At 41.2% G+C, this 20,051-nt stretch overlaps 1 protein-coding gene across 1 annotated transcript in view; it reads right to left on the reverse strand.

Annotated features, from left to right (window-relative positions):
- Window positions 1-14,158, reverse strand: part of ELL2 (elongation factor for RNA polymerase II 2) — a 38,112-nt gene extending 23,954 nt beyond the window's left edge. The window contains exons 1-2 of the mRNA XM_053409023.1: window positions 13,819-14,158; window positions 5,941-5,988 (exon numbers count right to left, since the gene is read on the reverse strand). Coding sequence (XP_053264998.1) covers window positions 5,941-5,988; window positions 13,819-13,950 — 180 coding nt within the window. The 5' untranslated portion in view covers window positions 13,951-14,158. The remainder of the gene's footprint in view (window positions 1-5,940; window positions 5,989-13,818) is intronic.
- Window positions 14,159-20,051: the final 5,893 nt, after the last annotated feature.

The raw sequence follows: 20,051 nt of genomic DNA on the forward strand, positions 1-20,051 counted from the left end.
CAAACTAGACATTTCTTGCAAGGTATAGTAGCCCTAAATGCCCCTTTACATAATTCATTTACATTTAAAGTCTCAATAATCTCATGTGTACACACAAGGGGGGTGTAATTGTTTTGTTCTTGCTTTTATTATGTATTTTGATCATGTAGGTTTATGCTGTGAACTGCCTGAGATCTTCAGATAAAGGGTGGTATACAAATTTAATAAATATAAATGAATGAATAAACGCAGGCACAACAAACTTCTTCCAAATTTATTGGCTATAGGACACAGCAGTAGTGATGCCAGGCAGCTTGGCCACTCAGCATTATCTACAAACCCAGAGTATTTCATTTGGGTCCAGAGGGCCATTTTGGACTTGGCATATTATATGTCCACTCAGGTGCCAAGCTAAAGTTGCTAGGGTTTTCTTCTTTATAAGAACTGAAGCTATAGTTAGGATAAAATAGGGATAACTATGGTCCAAATCTTGACTAGCATAAATGTCAACAGTACTAATTTATTTTTAAAATATTTTTCATTAATGCAGTACATTTCATAGAATTATAGGCCAGTATTTAATGGAATTATAAGCCTAATTAGATAGTTATTTCCAACAGAAGTTCAATGGGGTGAGGACTTTAATTGCATCTTCTTTCTTGCTCTGTAGCTGTTGCTATTGTCAAAAGGTAAACGGCAAGAGATCCAAGAAATGAAAATGAGGCTGATACAAACATTGATACCTGCCCACTACAGCAAACATTCCAGTGGGTTCACAAGTAACCCTGCTACTAAAGTTGGCTTCAAAATCACTGAGAACCCAGCAACTTCTATCAACAGCTTTTGTACAAAAGCATAATGGGGCCAGCATAATGCAGCTATGCTGTTCCACTGACTGCAACTGATACTGTATTCTAGTAGAGATTATAAAGTACTGTACTGTGCAAGCACAGATAATGTATACAAAAAGTGGGGGGAGACACTTTGTCATGTGGTCCACTATACAAAGGCATATCTTATGGAGCAAGTATTGTTGAATAGGTAAGCAACACTAGAAAATATCTAAATAAATTAAGCAAAGGGGATCTAGTTCAAAGATGATGTCTATGTCCAACAAGAGTGATCTATCTAGGGTTTATCCATACCTGGCGTATCACACCCAACAGTTTTCCTGTACACTTAAGCACAGCTTAGCAAGAAGAGTGTGCACAACCATGTGCCCTAAACAGAAGCAGGAGAAGGAAGGGAGACACACAGTAGGTTCACCCTGGCTGCTCCTCTTCTTTGGGGAAACAGAAATTGGGTGTGGAGTAAGACCCCAAAAAGACTTCGCTCAGAATCCCCTCACAATGCAGATATGCTGGGGCTTTTATTGGAGGGGAAGGCAGGGTCTGGGAGCCTTCTGAATGTCAGCTTCAATCTATGAGAATATAACTAGTTCTCTCTGCTTGTGGCTCCTCATTTTGGAATCTTTATGCAGTATTCCCAACTGAAATATTTTTCTTGCATGTGTGTTCTCTTTCCCAAAAAACTATGTGTGTTTTAGATTCAATTCCATTCAATATTACTATTGTAGACTGCTCTTTCTAAGATAATAGGGAGTTCTTAATGGGACCAAAAGGTGGTATTAAAGATGTCTTTATAAACAGATTTATAAATAAATAGTTGCACCTACTGGTTTACATTCAAACAGGTTCTTCAATACATTGATCTTTGGGGTTAAATCTGATTTTGCTCCTGTAATATTTATAATTATAAAGTATCATGGATGATAGCCAACGTGGTGCACTGCTTAGAGTGTTGGCTGCAACCCAGTCATGATGCTCACTGGGTGACCTTGCGCTAGTCACTGTCTTAGCCTAAAATACCTCACAGGGTTCTTCGGTGGATAACATTGTGAGATGAGAGAAACCATGTATGCCACCTTGACCTCCTTTTTCCTCCAAGGAAAATGGGATGTAAATGTAATAATTAATTAAGGTGGGGAGGGCACAACAGTCCATGAGTACATGAAGGCATTTCAGCCCCCTTCCCAATTAAGCTCCTTCTGCCTCCCCAAAAGGTGTTCATGGAGATCAGAGATGCCATAAAGTGGCTTTTGATATGACTACAACCAAATGGAAAAATTGTGTGTTTAAAATAACACATTGTGATATAATTTAGCATTGAGTTAACTTAAATGATTGTGTAGAATGTGCATATTTGGAAAATTCTTTCCAAGGGCCTCTTTTCTTTTTGCTTCCTAAGGTATTTTCCTAAAGGTTCAAGTTATCTGCATAGTCACTGAAGTCTTCCAGAAACAAAGAAGAATAAGTAGCAACTAAACGTGCTTGCTTACAAACACCCATACAATTTGGGCATAACATATATAAGGAAATGTTTCTAGTTCCTGTAATTCTCTGCACTCTAAGGCATTACTATCCATGCAGCAAGGACTGAGCATATAGAGAAGAACTCTATGTGCCTGTCTGCCCCAGTCCTCTAGGGCAACTTGCTGAAGACCAGACCTAGACACCACCTGGAAGCATTTTTTATTCGGAACTAGCAGTTTTGTACCCAGTATTGCACTGGAATTCTACACTCCTGCTATCAGTGCAGTGCAGTTTAATCAATGGTTAAAGGGAGTAGAGTTTTCAATTGTGCAGTCCATCACTTTGATTCAAAATGGTACCCAACTGTATCCAAACAGAGACAAAAACGTGCTCCTTGATCTTGGGAATCATCATGCACAATTTGGTTATGACACCTTAAGGGGTGTTCAAATGCACAGTAAAAGAACTTTGCAAAATATGGTAGATATTAATGGGCTTAGATGACTGAATTGATGTATTGCCCCTTTTAATATCAATGGCTTGGATCCAATGATAAGGGAGGAAAGCTTTCCATTCCTTCATCCCCATGGCAACCCTCTGAATAACATCTACATAGGAATATGTCTGTGTGTATGTTCTCTTGAAACATGCAAAATGCCATAGGAGGAAAAGAGTATGGGAAAATTCCATGTATAACTGTAATCCTATACACATTTATTGGAGTAAGACCCTCTGTACTCAAGGAAACTTACTTCTAAGTAGATAAATATAGGGCTGGATCCAGTCTGGCTTGTGTTGAGATGGGGGAGAGGCCACAGCTTAGTGGCAGAGTGTGTTATGTTCAATCTCCATTTCCAGGGAGAACTGTAAGAAGATCCCACCCTCTTTGAGACCCTGGGAAGTCATTGCTTGTCAATGAAGACAATGCTGCACTAGACAGACGGATATTCATTTAAAAAGGGGAGCGGGTAGCAACACGCCGTGAATATGCTACGGACTGTTTCAGGTCAGTAAAGAAATTTTCAGAAGTATATCCTTTGGCAAGAGAAAGGTAACATTCCTTATATTTCTGCCAGGCACAATAAACTGGATGGCTAGGGGCTGACATACCAGCAAAAATGAAGTCGTTTATTAGTCACCATGTTAAAGGTAGATTCACATGTCACTTCTTTAATTATAGCAGAAGATGTAATTTTCAAAAAGTTTTTAATTTTTGGAGTTTCTTTATACATTACCAACCATTTTAGAAGTGGCATTGCCAAAGTTAATATTTGGTATGACTCACAAATAGTATGTGAAATTCTTCAGATGTATCTTATCTGCTACTGAGAGGAATCCATGCCAGTCGAAACAGAACCAACACTGGAACTGTATCTAGTTACTACAGTGGTACCTCGGGTTAACTACTTAATTCGTTCCGAAGGTTCATTCTTAACCTGAAACTGTTTTTAACCTGAAATACCACTTTAGCTAATGAGGCCTCCTGCTGCCGCCGCGCCACCGGAGCACGATGTCTGTTCTCATCCTGAAGCAAAGTTCTTAACCCAAGGTACTATTTCTGGGTTAGCGGAGTCTGTAACCTGAAGCCTATGTAACCTGAAGCATACGTAACCCAAGGTACCACTGTATTCTTAAATACAGTTATACCTCAGGTTAAATGTGCTTCAGGTTGAGTGTTTTCAGGTTACGCTCTGCGGCGACCTGGAAGTAACGGAGTGTGTTACTTCCGGGTTTCACCTCTTGTGCATGCGCAGATGCTCAAAATGACGTCACGCGCATGCACGGAAGCGGTGAATCGCGACCCGCGCACACACAGATGCGGATTGCGTTCGCTTCAGAATGCGAATGGGGCTCCAGAACGGATCCTGTTCGCATGCAGAGGTACCACTGTACTTAACTTCTTCAGTTGTTCTTAAGACTTCCAATATTTCGGCATATACAGGGCAATCCAGTCCTCAAAATCTGGCTTTAAACCTAATAAAACTCTGACGGCTGTAAAATAGCAGATGGCATCATCTTTGTAAATAGATCATCAGTAAGTCTGCCGATTCTGAGGAAGGCATTAAGGTACTGCGGCCTGCTTAGTTCAGCTAACCAACCAATGTGGTTAAACAGTAACCAGATGTGCAAGCAGAGAGACGGACAGAAAAGTCAACTTCAGACTCAATCCAAAATTTAAGATAAGACGAACCAAAGAAAGAAAATACTTGCCAACAGTCTAGTGGCTTATGGAGAAGCAGAGCAGTGGTGGCTTTGCATGCTAAAATTTAAGATGCAAATTCACAAAATCTACAGAGTTTCATACAGAGTTTCTAGCTATTGCCAGCAAAGAATTCAATTTTGTATTGCCTTATTTTTCCAAGTGTTCATACCTATTATAAGAGGTAATCACATGAAGCAGCTAGAGTCATAGTACAGTGGTCCCTTGGGTTACAAACACCTCAGGTTATAAACACTTTGGGTTACCAACTCCGCTAATCCGGAAGTAGTACCTCGGGTTACAAACTTTGCCCCAGTATGAGAACGGCAATTGTGCGGCGGCAGTGTGAGGCCTCATTAGCGAAAGCGCGCCTCAGGTTAAGAACGGTTTCGGGTTAAGAACGGACCTCCAGAAGTTCGTAACCCGAGGTACCACAATATAAGAATGCCCTCTAGTCTGTTTAAAATTATGGCCTGTAGCAGTTGTTAACAACCAGTCCCAGAGATCAGAGAAAGCCACCTGACCACCTTATCCATGGGTAGCCATCATAGTGCTCTCTAGATGTTGTTAGACTAAAATTCCCATCATTCCTTACCGCTAGCAGTGTTGATGGGAGCTATTGTCCAACAATGTCTAAAGGGCCCCATGTTCCCTACCCCGAAGCACTGAATAACCAACAACTGAGTTGTCACTTCTCAGCCTAGAATTTATATTGAAACTGGAGTGTCATGAATTCTAGCAAACACACCTATTAAATCTTCCCCATGTCTTGCCTTCATATTTAATTTAGTTTTTCCCCCTTCCATCACTTGACTAGGAGAGTCCAAAGCACGCTGGCATTTAGAGCAATGTTGGTGGTTTTGAATAGTAAGACCAGTTTACTTCAGGAAACAAACCTTTATTTATTGCATGTATATGTACTCCACCTTTTGTCCAGAAAGACATACTTAAGGCTCCCAAGTTCCAATCCAAGCACTGACCTGACCCAGATTTGCCTTTAGTAATGTATACTAAATATGCATTTTTAGAAGTCTAACACTCAATATCATTAAGAGCAAGATTATTTATAAAAGCTTTCCTCCCTGTCCCTTCTGTTTGCCTTAGACTTCAAAACTTCTCTGTCATACTAAGGAAAAGCCTCTATACATCTTCCCTCCCAAGTCTATCCTTCCACATTTCCAAAAAGGTTGAATGAAAAACATTATAGCAAAAATACTAGGTAACAATGAAAAATGCACTGTCACATATTTCAGTTTTCCATATATTAATGTCTCCCCCTCCCTGTTTCTTCCAAACATGTTCACATGTTAAGTTTTATGTCACTCTGTTCTGAGAGTGCTAGTCTCACATATCCCAGAAAGTCAGTTTATGGAGGCACTACACACGCCAGAAGAGAGAAGCTTTTGTTAACATGATAATAGTTATTTTTTTAAAAAAGTAAATACTCACCCCTTGGAGTCCTTGAAATTGGATGGAAGGTCGAGAAGGAACCAGATTCTAAAGAAGAACAAGGAACAATGAGCTCTCAAAGAAAAGAAAAAAATCTCAGCTACTTCAACAATCATCTTAAGTATTTTGTTCATGCTTGTAATTATTGTACAAAGAATCAAAGGTTAATACACATTAAGTCTGATCTCTGAAATGGCATTGGCTAGGGTCAGATGCAATGTCAAACCATGGCTTAGTGTTACAGGAATGAGTTGCAGCAAGGCTTGGATTTCCGTATTCTGCCCATCCCTGCCTCCCATGCTGTCAAGAGGACTTCTGCAGTACTCACTTTTAGTTTTCTTGAACCCTGATTTCCACCACACTCAAACCCAGTATCATGGTTTATCCCCACCTATGGTCAGTTTGAAATAAAGGCAACATCAAAACATGGGTCCGCCTTCTAGTTTCATGGAAAGAAGAAGAGGGAGCAAGCCTGAAGCCCACCATGGCTCATTCATGTAGTACTAAACCATGGCTTAGCATTACATCCATAGTATGCGCTCTGAATGAAACAATGGTGTTGTTCCACTTGCAGCAACAAGTGGAACTAATGTAAGTGAAGGGAAAACAGTTCTCAATCATTCCTTCTGGCCTCTGAAGCCCCCTGCACGACCATCTCCACTGCTCTGAATAGGCTTTCAGGGGTCTGCAGCAGAAAAGCACTTCCTCACCTTTTCTCTCCTTAGCAGAATAGCTACACTGAACATCACCCATTATCTTTATCTCAGCTGGTCTAACACAAATGTTATTTGATTCAGCTAACTTAGCTGGGAGAGCATTAGATCCCACAAAAATGAAAACAGAATAAATCAGGTAAAGTTCTTCACAAAAAACTAAAACAAAACACAACTGTGGGACACATATCTATTTCCACTAATTCAGGGGGGAAAACCAGACTATGAATAGCATTTAAAGCATTTAATAGTGAATGGTTTGTTACCTTTCAGCAGGCTTATTTAATATATACAAACAAAAGGTCGTCTGCTATTCCCAATTTGTTTTGGTACAAGAAAAACCTATGACTGCGAATGGAACCTTTGGAAATTATCCAAATACAATAAAATCGAATGAATGGCTTTATTGTAAGGATACTGAACATGCTTTGCAGAAAGCGACAAAAACAGTGATACTTTACTAATTGTTAAAGGTCTAATTTGATGGTGCCTCATATAAGATGAATTACAGCTTTACTGTTGCAATACTCAGCTTTCGGCCCATAAAAAGGCAGAGGAACTGAAGAAAAGAATTTCTACAGCCCAATCCCAAATTGCTCAAAATGGTTCATATAGCTGGATCTTTCTATTTGATGTTTTGTAACAACAACCAGAACCTAACTAGATTTGGTTTTGACAATGTTGCATCAAACTAATTTAACAGCTTAGGCAATTGTTTTTGCAACACCAATGGGGAAACTCAGGCCCAGGATTGAATGTGGCCCTCTAGACCTTTTTATCTGGTCTTTGCAACTCTCCCCAAGCTACACCCTCTTTTCCTGGGCTACACCCTTTGCCTTCTCTGCTTTAAGCCCTACCTCATTTCAGCCCTTTTGTCTGCTTGATGATAATACCTCCTGGTTGCATGGATGGAGGGATATGCCTGGGGGGGTTGTGTAGAAATATTTGAGGTTGACTAGGAGGAAATGTGGCCTTCAAACTGAAAAGAGCTCCTTAGCTTTAATCTAAAAGCACCTCAGTGGACAAGTTCAAGACACCTCAACAAACACTGCCAACAAGTGAAATTACCTAGGCTATATATGACAAAACAGTTTAGGTTCTAATCTGCAGTTCTGTTGGTTATGCCATGGAATAGTCATTTTAAAAAGAGCAACTCTTCTGTACATATTTGCATTCCTCAACAAGCACCTCACTATTCATTGCTCTAGTGTAGATGCATAAACTATGGTTTATGTGAGATTCAAAATCCTCAGGCGTGTGCACTGCCCTATTATATATGCTGTGGCCATAAGGAGACTGGAAGCTTTCAGGGAAGTTTTCAATTAACTGCATTTTATAATTATGTTTGAGCCTCAAGCTGTCGTTCATCTTTTAACTATATTTTATTGAAACAAGTCAACTTAATAAACCATGGCTTGAAGTTGGCTTATTTACATAAACCATAGCTTGGCTAACCAGAGTTTGTCCAGATTCAACCAAACACTAAAATGTATTTATCTAAAAATCAAAATGAAAGCTTTGGCTCCCCTCTCCCTGCTGTACAAGAGACTTGATGAAACAAGATTCTTTTGCATAACACTAATGTGGAGTTTAAAGTCACAGTCAAACAAGACCAATATCTGCATCAGTTTCATAGTGACTTGAAGCATTGCAGATTTGTTTCCAGAAATGTATGTGCTTGCTAAGACAGCTGATGCTAAATGCCTTGTGCGTCAAGCAGATGCCTGCTTCCACCTTCATTTTCTTAATCTTCTTCTACGTATGTTTAATTTCAACACAAGCAGTACTATAGCTTACTCAGAAATAAGGCTCACTGTGTTCAGTGGAAAGCACAACAGTACAAAATATACTTTTGTTATAATTCTTAAATTCATGAAGCATATTCAAATATTTGTTAAATATGAAATGACAACTTAGAGTTTTCAGACTCTATTCCATTCAGATTCACAATATAAACTGTAATTATATTTGATGCTTCAAGGGGTGTGTTACATCACTTGAGTTGATTAGGAACTCAAATAACTTTTTGATTAAGAAAAATGTAGACAGCAGCCTAGGAGTTGAAATGGGAAAACATTTTGCAAACCTTGACCTGCATGAAATGTCAAACTACCTACATATTAGCAACATATTAAATATTGAAAAACTATACAATAAAAATCAGCCACAGCTTGATTGCTTAATTCTGTTGCCCTTAAACTACTGTATTCTTACAGTGTTACATAGGTAGGCATTAAATGAAAAACAGCTCTTCATAGTAAAGAGATAGTAAAACCAAGCACCTTTTAAACCAAGTGTCCCCTTAATCTCCATACTATTGTTCTCAATTCCCTTCATTTTCCTGTACTCTGTTGCCTATTTATTTTTAGATTGTAAGCTGCTTTGGGCAGAGGTCTCTCTGTATTACCTTTTGTAAAGCTCTCAGTATATTTTTAGGTGCTCCATAATCAACCTAGAAGAACGATATATATTACAAAGTGCAACACCACCCCCAAACTTGTATTAAAAGGGTCACCTTAAGACTTTTGCATGTAGAGTTTATATACTAATAAGCCAGTTGCCTGAACCCAAAGGATCTACTTGACACAATGGTACAATCATTTTGGCGCCAGGTTAAAACTCATTTATTTGCCTGGGCAATTTAAAGTCCAAAGTTTTAAAGTTGATCAGTATCCAGCCTGTTGCTTGCCTTTAAAACTGTCTCCATTGTTTTTATGTTGTTGTTTTATCTTTCATAGTATGATATTGTTTTTATTTTTTTAATTAACCTTTGTATGCCATCCAGGTATCTCTGTAGATGAAGGGCACCCTAGGAGCATTTATAATAAATAAATAATCAGCAACAAGCGCAAAAGCTTGACATCAACATTATTAAAGTATTACAATTCTAAAAATGTTATGTGAAGAGAAAAAGGGACTAGCACAGTGATCAGACTTTTAGTAGATTAGAAGAACTATTAACACCTGCCCTGACCCCAAAGTTCCTACTGGTTATTTATGGGCACATAAAAAGCTGGCCTTGACACAAATCAGATTCCTGCAGTATTAGTTGTGAGGCCATCCTTCAAGAGAGTGATCACATTCAGAATAGTGCCAGCTTGTAAGCAGTTATACAAAGTCTGATCACCGATCTGCAGCAGGAGCCAATCTGGTCCTCTGAGGAACTCACTTCATGAACTATTCTGAATTTCCTATTCAAACTAAAGAAATAAAATAAAAAGACAGGCTGCTGGAATGATCTGATTAAAAAGGTACAAGATGTGTTTGTACCATAACAAGATTTTATTGCATATATGACGTTTCAGCTTAGCTAAACCTTTTGACAGTACCTATAAATGATACATACATTACACAGCAAATGCTTTGCACCCACATCATGTTTATGACTATAAGCATTTGAAGATAATATTTCTTAAATCCTTTACACAGTGCCTATGGCTTCTTACAGTATTTTAATTAATTTATTTTTCAGGAGGCTATTCATGCATGTTACATATTTTTAAATGCCAGGCAAAAACATTCCTCTTCTCCCAGGCCTTTAGCTAATTAAACAACCTATGGCTTTTTAAACTGTATGTGTGTGCACTTGTTATTGTTTTTGTTATTATGGCAAGTATTGTTTTATTTTCATGTTGTAAAACTGCCCTGTGCTTTTTGGATGAATTCAATGACAATAATATCTAACTACTGTGATATAGCAAGAATAAAAAGAAATTAACTACAAATTTCCCTGTGTTTTGGACGGCTGGAAGAACTGTTCAAGTTAGAGATGTTTTGCTGTTTAATTAATTAGGCAAATGGGCATAGGGAAAGCTGGTGAAGATTACCAATGCAGGCAGCTAAAAGCCAAACTGACTTTTGTTCATCAAACTGTCACTTTAATAGCTACTTTAGGACTCTGCAGGCAGCTGATCAAATGGTGGGCAAGTACTGTTCCCTTCCGTTACAAATTCCCGGTATGTTGCATATTGCAGAACTTACTTTGAACATATTTGCACAGTAATATTTTGCCAGACAAGGAAACAGCAACTAGCTTTGTTACTTCAAATTTTATTTATCTCAATTATAGGTAAATAACGTCTGTATACACACGATAATTCTGTACGTAACGTAAACTCCAGGAAATTAAATGATGTTTATTCTCATGTAACTGATATTTCATATTCTAAATCACTAAAAAAGTTGCAGCTAAGCTCCTGTTTTTAAGTTAATCACATTTGATTTTACAACGCTAGGGCAATTATCTTTCTCGATGATGCATTTACCTACAAAATGCAGACTAGCTGAACTCAGCACAAAATTTTAAATAGTCATGTGTTGTAACATGCAAGAGTGTCACTACGTTCAGGTTAAATTAGGTATTACGTACATGAGACCCTATTCATAAGAGACTCCAGAAGAATGCTTAAAATTAAACTCAAATCTACAGTTTTATATATATTTTACATTTTATAGGAAATTAAGTTGATGTGAAAAATAAGTATTTTACAATTACAACTTCAGAAACAGTTTATTCTGTGCCACAAAGTAATATGTCTTACATTATGGAAACCTAAAGCATTATGGAATTTTAAAAGCTAGCAATTTCAGCCTCAACAAAGCCTTTGGTTTCTTTAAACTCTACAAAATAGGCAAAAATTATTCAATATGACTACGTTCGAAATATTGACCGAAGTTAGTTTCAAGACAGGAGAAGAATGATATTTAAAACTGAACATAAAATTGGTATACTATGCAACTCAATTTTTTATATTAAAAAACTGCTATAACTCAATCTCACTTTAATTAGGTTAAGTCTGAACAACAAAAAATCCTCTGAAGATATTTACTCTAAAACTTTCTGTATAAGCAGTTTGGTTCAAAAGTTAATGAGTTTATTTTTAAAAAAACACAGAGTATGAAAAATAATTATACCTCCAACCACACGCTGCTTACTCCAAAGTTCTAACTTTTCTTAATTATTAAAAGATGGGGGAGGGGAACACAAGCAACTCTCTACATTTAAAGAAGAAATCAATAGTGTTTAAAACTATCACATTCCAGAATATGAGCCTTAGAGCAGCCTTGACGCTAGCAATAACAGTTTGCAGTTCTTCAAGAAACATATGCAGTGGAAAGCTGCAATTTGAAGTTGATTTCGAAGGATCATTTGGCAGAAGTAACGATTTCCACTCAGGTTTAACAAGGGAAACAGCTGATGTACTGCATAATTGTGCAGTACAAAACCCAGAGTGGCTATAATACACTGTTCAATGGCTAAGGGGCAGAGAGAATGATGGCCCAGACACGCTAGAATAGAAGGGGCAAACTCGGTGAAGGAAGCTTACTCGCTTACTCTATTTTAGATTCACCTACTTATTATGAAAAACAACCATTAGTCATAAGAAAAGGCACAATTTGGAGGTCAATTCTGGGAAAACCATGTCTGAGTCATCTTTTTACATGAAGAACTACATAAGGAAAGCAGCACTGAGACTCTGAGAAGAGAGACTGTTGTCTGTCAAGAACCTGTTATTTAAATTCTGTCTGGTTTTAGTATGTTCCTGGCTTATCTTTTAAGAATTGCTCCTAGAACTGTTTCAAAGGAAATCTTTTGGAAGAAAGCCTGCTGGCACTACAAAAGACATAGAATTATTTTTGTTTAAAGAAAAGAAAAAAGAAGAGTCGATCAGCACCTTTTCTTGGGATTCATTGTACTCAAAGTAACAATCCTCCAAGATTTCTCAGAACAGTAAGGGAGAGGGGAGAGAGTAACAAATGGGCCTTAGGAAAAAAAAATGAGACAAGTAACATTTAATTTGAAATTCCATGTTAAAACACCAGCTAATTAGAGCTTAATCCTCCTTGCTGGGACATATAGCCACTTTTAATGTGCCCTGAACAAACACAAGCGGAGGCTCAAGTTTCCAATGGAAAGCTACAGTAAGGAAAAACTAAAGAAGACTATCAGTTCTCCTGTCCCCTACTTTTGCAAGAGAAGCCTGACAGAGAGAGATCTATCATATGTTCTTTTTAACTGACCCATTCCCCTAAGTCTAAAATGCCCTTCCCCTATGCTGTTTTATTTTTTGGGGGTGTAGGGTGTTAATCCCCCAACCAAAGACAACATTGCATGAATCCAACCTATCTACAGAATATAAATGAAAAGAATACAATCCAGATATAAACCGATTTAAAATATTTCTATATTATCTCCGATGTGCTGAACAATTTATACAGCTGCTGTTACCACTGGAATGTGCTGTGGAACTTGTCCCCATCAGGATTTCTCACAAGGCAGCTGTTACGGATGGGGGTGGGAGAGGGACAAGGTATTGGTGGGGGGGGGAACACAGGAAGACAGTGAGAAACAGTTTTCCTGACAGCATGATAAAGATGTACAATAAAACTGTCATAGTTGCCATTGTCCCTTAAAAAAAACAACCAGGGCCACTTCACATTTTCGGGGTGGGCAGGCTGAGAAGCTGGGCCTAGGGAAAAGCTCAGCCCATCCCTCTCTCCCTGCCCCGGGGAGGGAGAGCGAGCGAGCGAGCGAGCGAAATCAGCAGGCAGAAGAACTAAGCCCATAAATAAATGACAGCTCAGCAGAATCGGCCTCATCTGGGAACGGCTGGCTCCGGTCACGGCCAGCTCCAGAGGCACTAGCTGGCACCGACACCGAGAAAAATGACTTTCTTGTGTAAATGCCATTTTCAAAGGATCGCCCTCTGCCACGGCCAACCTCCTCCTCCTCCTCCCTTCTGCGTGAGGTACATACAGGGCAGCTGGGGGCATTTGTTGCCCCGCAAAACTTTTTTTCCCCGTCCCTTACGCGGAAGGAAAAGAAAAAAGAGAGGGGGATCAACAAAAGTTGGTGAGAAGGAAGAATGTGGAATTAGTATTCTTATTTCCCCCCCCCCGCCTATAAATAGGCACGAACCATATGGAGAGACGGTCCCATGGAAGGGGGGAGGAGAGAAGAGGAGACTTTTCTAAGGGATCCTCAGCCGGACCCAGAGCTCAGTGTGGGGCGAGATTTCACGCCCTGGGATGAGTGGGGTGCGTGGAATTCCTCGAGGAAGCAGCCCCTCCACGCCCCTTGTGCCGGCTGCGTGTCCCTCTTCCCTTCCCGGGCGTCCCAGCCCGGGCGAGTGAGGACAACCGGCGACCCCGGGGCGCCGCTCACCTTGCTCCCCTGGTAGCTCTCCAGCGCTCGGAAGGCGGTCTCGGTCAGCTTGACATGTAGCACCGTGATGTTGTCCTGGGTGACTCTGCCGCAGGACACGCCATACCTGCCCCCTTCCTGCAGCGCCGCCATCTTACCAAGCCGCCGCCAACGCCGCCGCCGCCGCCACCTCCCGCCCCACAGCCACCACTGCCACCGCTGGGGCCGCCAAGCCGCCACCGGAGCCTGCTACTGTTGCTGCTGCTGGGTCAACAGCTACAGCCATCCTGCCGCTGACGTACCAGCCAAGCCCGCCAGCGCGCAGACGCCGCCAGCGCCGCGCCGCCGCCGCCGCCGCGGCACCCCGCCCACTCAGCGCAACGGCCGCCCTTCCCCTCTCCTCCTCCTCCCTCTCCGCACACCTTAGCCACGCCCCCTTTCTTCCCCCCACGCGACAGGCCCGCTGCCAGGCCGCGACACGCACGCCACGCCCCCCTCCCCGCGCGAAGACGCCTCGCGCCGCCGGCCTCGCTGATTGGCCGAAGCTGCCCCAGCCGGGATCCGCGCGAAAGAGGCTTACCCGAGGTCAGCAGGAGAGGAGGGGGCGGGGCTGCACGCTGACGTCAGCGCAGGCGGCGTTCAAGCGCGTTTATATCATTATTGACGCTTAGGGTTGAGTCACCTGTAGGACCATTATGTACCTTGGGCTGTCAGCGGCCGTGCTCTGTGCCGCCTGTTTACCCACATCAGTGTTTGCTCTCCTCCAGGATGCTATTTCTCCCCACATCTGGATCCACGAGGCTGCATATATCTCTCTGTGTGTGGCTTGTGCTCTTATATTGCAGGGTTAGGGAGCCTGGGGTTCTCCAGATGTTGAGGCTTTCAACCTCCCTTGTCCCAGACCATTGGCCATGCGTGCTGCCTGGGGTTGATAGGATTTGGAGTCCAACGACCTGCCTCACAGGGTTGTTGTTAGGATAAAGTGGGGGGGGGTACCACATTGAGCTCCTTTCAGGAAAGATGGGATAAAAATCAAATAAGCCTCTGGAGGTTTCTTCTCCAAGCTGGTGACCTCCAGCTATTTTGAGCTACTAAATCTAAGCTATGCTGGTTGGGATTGATGGGCGCTGGAGTTTGAAACAACTGGAGAGCACTGGGTGAGGGAAGGCTGGTTTGGAGGATCACAGGATTCCCATCCTCACTGCTTAGCCAAGTGACTCGCTAGGTGGCACATAATTTAGTTATAGGTGGGTGAAATCAGGAGTTTCCTTATGCCTGATTTGTACTTTGTAGAAAGTCTAAATATCAGTGAAGGAAATGTGTGGTGGGGGTAGCTAGAATGAATGTACTACCTTTGCCCATTACCAGTCAGTCTCGACAAGATGCTGGGCCAATGTCTGAAGCATAGAGTCTCTTATACTTGGTTGTATATATTTAAAGTACATTAAATGACTTCATGGCCTTCATGACAACCATAGGGCTATCTCAGATGGGCATTGGTGCAACACATCGGGCAGGGCATATACCCTTGATGCTTGATGCCATCCCTCCAAATGTAGCTCTCAAAGTAATCTGGGATAATAAATATATTATTGAGGGATTTATATAGTTCATTTTTTAATTGTGCAAAACACTTCATAATTCTTATTTTACGTATCATTTACTGTTTCCATGCTGTTCTATATACTGTACAGATAAAAATCTCCACTGTATCCGTAAGCAGGCCTTGAAAGAGGCTTAGAGTTAATCATTTAGTGACATTTTAACTATTCAGTTTAGCTCCCTTCATGCGCTCATCTCAGGGAGTTTGGAAGACATCCCTCCCTTCCATGAGTTCAAGGGATATGTGAGAGGTGCCCATGCTTGGCTAGTTCCTTGCTTTCCTAGCATTGCACTTGGTGCATTGGGGATGTGGCAATCACACCTAAAGCCCTTTCTCTCGTATCAGACCTGTGACTGAGGGCTTAATCCCCCTTGTGTGAAAGGGGCAGTGTGGCTGGCTGTGAAAGTGTGCAGTTCCCTGGCTGCTCTCCTTGACACCCATGCATTGAGTGCAAACCTCTACAGGTCCAGGAGCACAGTTTCACCACTCATGGTCTATGCTTGTAGCTTTCCTCTTCTGAAGGGGACAGTCATGGTTCTCTCCTCCCCCATTTTTTAATCCTCTCAACAATTCTGTGAGGTAGGTTATAGACTGAGAGATGATTGGCCCAAGGTCACCCAGCAAACTTTATGGCCGAGTGGGGATTAAAACCCTGGTCTCTCAGATCCTCCTCTGAAGCTGAAGCTATACACTACTGTGATTCTATTCCGATCCAGGATAAAGGCAGAAAGGGTGTTATGAATGTAATCCCAATGGGGGTTACAAATTTAATCCCAAATGTTTATTATGTCATGCAATCTTCTTACATTTGCCATATAAGGCCATAGATGATAGCTAAGAAAAAAAGCGGGTGGAACGTATTTTTGGAGACATCAGTGTGCTTAACCCCAAACTGGAAATATCTCGAGAAATCAGGACTGTGTGTAATGTTAGAATCCTAGAATTGTAGAGTTGGAAGGGACCCTGAGAATCATCTAGTCCAACACTTGGCAATGCAGGAATATGCAGTTGTCCCATGTGGGGATTGAACCTGCAACATTGGCATCATCAGCACCATGTTTTGTTGTCCTTGTTTTGCAATTCTGCATGTTTTTGTTTGTTTGTTTGACAACTAACGTGCTAGCTAATATTTACGTTCTCGTGTTAAAGGAAGATGGCAGATTACTACTAGCAATAGCTGGGCTTGGGGAATCAGCTACTGTTTTAATACAAATTCAGTACATTCCAGCATTTGATACACATACTGAGAAAGGGAGGATGTGTGATTTGGTGGCGGGTTGCAACAGATGGTTGCATAATCCTGTTTGTCTCCATTCTTCCAGGGTCAGGTACTATTTCTCCTTGCCAGGGTTTTTGTTTTCTTTTTAATATGAAGTCTTAAAACAGTTGGATGAACTATTTTGCACTACCGTAATTTCTTCCCAGGATAAAAGGCTGCCTCTCTCTGTGTGACGATAATGGCATATGGCACAGACAATGGTTAAAACAAAGGAAGAATCACAGAGAATTGTTCGTGCTGAAGTTGGTAGCCTTCAGAGCTGCATGTACTCAGTTTCCAAAAGCCTGCGCCAGGTTATTCACATTCCACTACAGGAAAAATAAACACATTTGAATGGTTTCTGTGATGCTAGTGTTTTAATGTAAGATTATTCTGCTTGTGAGGGAATAGTCCAGGAGCACTGGAGGACACTGGAGCCTTGTTCTCTGGCTTCCAAAGGCTAAACTACAGGTAACACTGCTGTTTGCTATTGGCATCCAATCAGGATTGGGACATCTGTGAAACACAGAGAAGGCTGCTGCTGCTGTTTTTAAACCCTCTCCTCCTGTCTGAGACACCCCTGAAACTGCTATTTAACAAAGAATGCTGCGACACGATTGCTGACAGGAGAGGTCTTGTCACCATATAACACCTGTGCTCAGAGATCAAGAAGAATCCTGAGAACTGGTTTGTTAAGGGCAGTGCTTTTTTCTGGGGGTACACAGGGGTACAATACCCCTAAACATTTTGTGAATCTAACGGGAGAAGAAACTTTTAAAAAAATATTTTCTTCTCTACCATGGTGAATTGTCAGTTCTGTTGCCACCCCAATGGTGGCCTCATTTCCTGTCACGGTGTTTCCTGAGTCTTGGACAGAAGCGAGCGTTTAATGTGTGAAGTAGGAGTTGGAATCTAACATGGTGATTGGTCAGTTTCGTTGTTACCACCTCCAATGGTGGCTTCCTTTCCTTTCCCCGTGTAATGCATGTTCTTTGTATTTTTGTCCATTTACTGTATTTATTTCCCCCGATTTGAACTATAAAATGGTGATTTTCTTGAGTCAAAATGAGAGTACATTTTTTTAAAATAGAAAAAAAGGCACTGGTTAAGGGTGCTTGGAATGCTGACTCTGTGAGGGCTAAACTACAGTTCCCAGGATTCTTTGAGTGGTGCTGGGAATGTGTTTTAATTGTATGGTCTTTGTCCGCAGCCTCTGAGATAACTGAAAGAAAAATGGATCCAGTTCACAGCCTGACCAGCATGCCGATTTTCCAGGAAGGAAGTTCCGCTGTGTTCAAGTAAATGTGCATAAGGCTGCAGTCTTAGGTGTACACAGTGATACTAGCACCACCACCACAACACTTCCTAGAATTGAAATAGGATGAAAGCAGCCTTGCATCCAATTATGCTCACTTAAGTCCCATTCAGATTGATAGAACAACTTCAATCAGTGGGACTGAATCATGCATAGTTGCATGCTGGATTACAGCCATTGTGATTTATTCCTCCTGACAACTTCTCCTTAATTCTCCTAAGTACTGAAGTGAGCACCGTTTTTTAAAACTTGCACTGACTTTGAAAGAGTAAAAGCTTAATGAACAGGCAGAAGTGTCCATTGCGCTTGCATCCCTGTTTATATCATGTGTGTTTCTTGCTAGACCGCTTGATTTTATTTATTTATTTATTTATTACTGAAAATAGGCTTGTTGCTGTGGTCCATTTGTCCCATGGCTGCAAATCAGGATGACTTTGTTCAGAACAGGACAAAAGGCTTAGAATCCTGCTTTGGAAACATGTTTTGTCTGTAGAAAGGGATTTCCTAAAGTACTTTAGCATCTGATTTGGAGAGTTCCCATCTGGAGGGGAGCATTGTTAAAGTCACACTGGTGCCAGAAAGTGCAATGATAAGGGCTACAAAAGAGATCAATTGAACCTTCAAAAGTCAGTTACAGAAAGGTAGCCGTGTTGGTCTGCCATACTCAAAACAAACAAACAAACAAATTTCTTTCCAGTAGCACCTTAAAGACCAACTAAGTTAGTTCTTGGTATGAGCTTTCGTGTGCATGCACACTTCTTCAGATACACTAGTGTATCTGAAGAAGTGTGCATGCACACGAAAGCTCATACCAAGAACTAACTTAGTTGGTCTTTAAGGTGCTACTGGAAAGAAATTTGTTTGTTTGTTTGTTTTTCTTCAAAAGTCAGACAATGAATACAAAGAACTTTTACAATGGAGACCATTTGATAGGAGTCTTCTCTCACCAAGGTCACTGGCAAAGTGTCCATACACACAGGTTTTAGGCTTAGATTTGAGAGGTTAATCGTATTTTAAACATGTGAAACACCTGCTACACAAAATACAATGCAGTGTTGCTGTTGTTTTGTTTATTTTCGTTGTGCAACGTTCTTGTGGAGGGTTCACACCAAAGGTGAAAAGGGTTTCCATGGAGCAGCCCTCACAAGCTATTCCAGGGAATAAAATGATAAATGCATGTTAGACTACTGCTGGAACCCATTTGCATCTCACTCTGTTGACCCTCTAGATTGTAAGGTAGACTGCCACCACCCTGGGGAAGCTTATGCCCTAAGGTTGGGGAAAAGCTTGCTCTGTTTCCTGTACAGTGGTACCTCGGGTTACATACGCTTCAGGTTACATACGCTTCAGGTTACAGACCCAGAAATATTACCTTGGGTTAAGAACTTTGCTTCAGGATGAGAACAGAAATCATGCTCCGGCAGCGCGGCAGCAGCGGGAGTCCCCATTAGCTAAAGTGGTGCTTCAGGTTAAGAACAGTTTCAGGTTAAGACCGGACCTCTGGAACGAATTAAGTACTTAACCCGAGGTACCACTGTAGTACATACTGGTCTTCATGGAAATATTATTATTATTATTATTATTATTATTATTAATAATAATAATAATAATAATTTATTATTTATACCCCGCTCATCTGGCTGAGTTTCCCCAGCCACTCTGGGCGGCTCCCAATCAAGTGTTAAAAACAGTAAGGTGGGCCAACTTGGACAGTCGGGTGTAATAATTCACCTATCCATCACCTGCCATCATTAGGATGTCTAATGGTTGGGCAGACAATCCAGCTGTCTCTCTCCCTGTTCACATATGATGTAAAGTATAGGGCAGTTGGGTGTGGTTTGGGAAAATTGCCTCCCGGGCCAAATTTGGATCAGTGGTTCCTGTCCTTCGGTACACCAAAAACCAACAGACGTTTCAGCTGGATCTTCACTTTGTCTTACTTTGCTAGATCCTTATAACCGACCTTATCAGACAAAATGCCAGTTTTTGAGGTGCAACCTAGAACAAACTTTGGCTTGTAGTTGGTGAGGACAAAGCTTAACCACAAGCCCAGGTTTGGATGATGTGCTCAGCCATAG

The sequence above is a fragment of the Podarcis raffonei genome, chromosome 11, assembly GCF_027172205.1.
Source record: "Podarcis raffonei isolate rPodRaf1 chromosome 11, rPodRaf1.pri, whole genome shotgun sequence".
Taxonomy (NCBI): domain Eukaryota; kingdom Metazoa; phylum Chordata; class Lepidosauria; order Squamata; family Lacertidae; genus Podarcis; species Podarcis raffonei.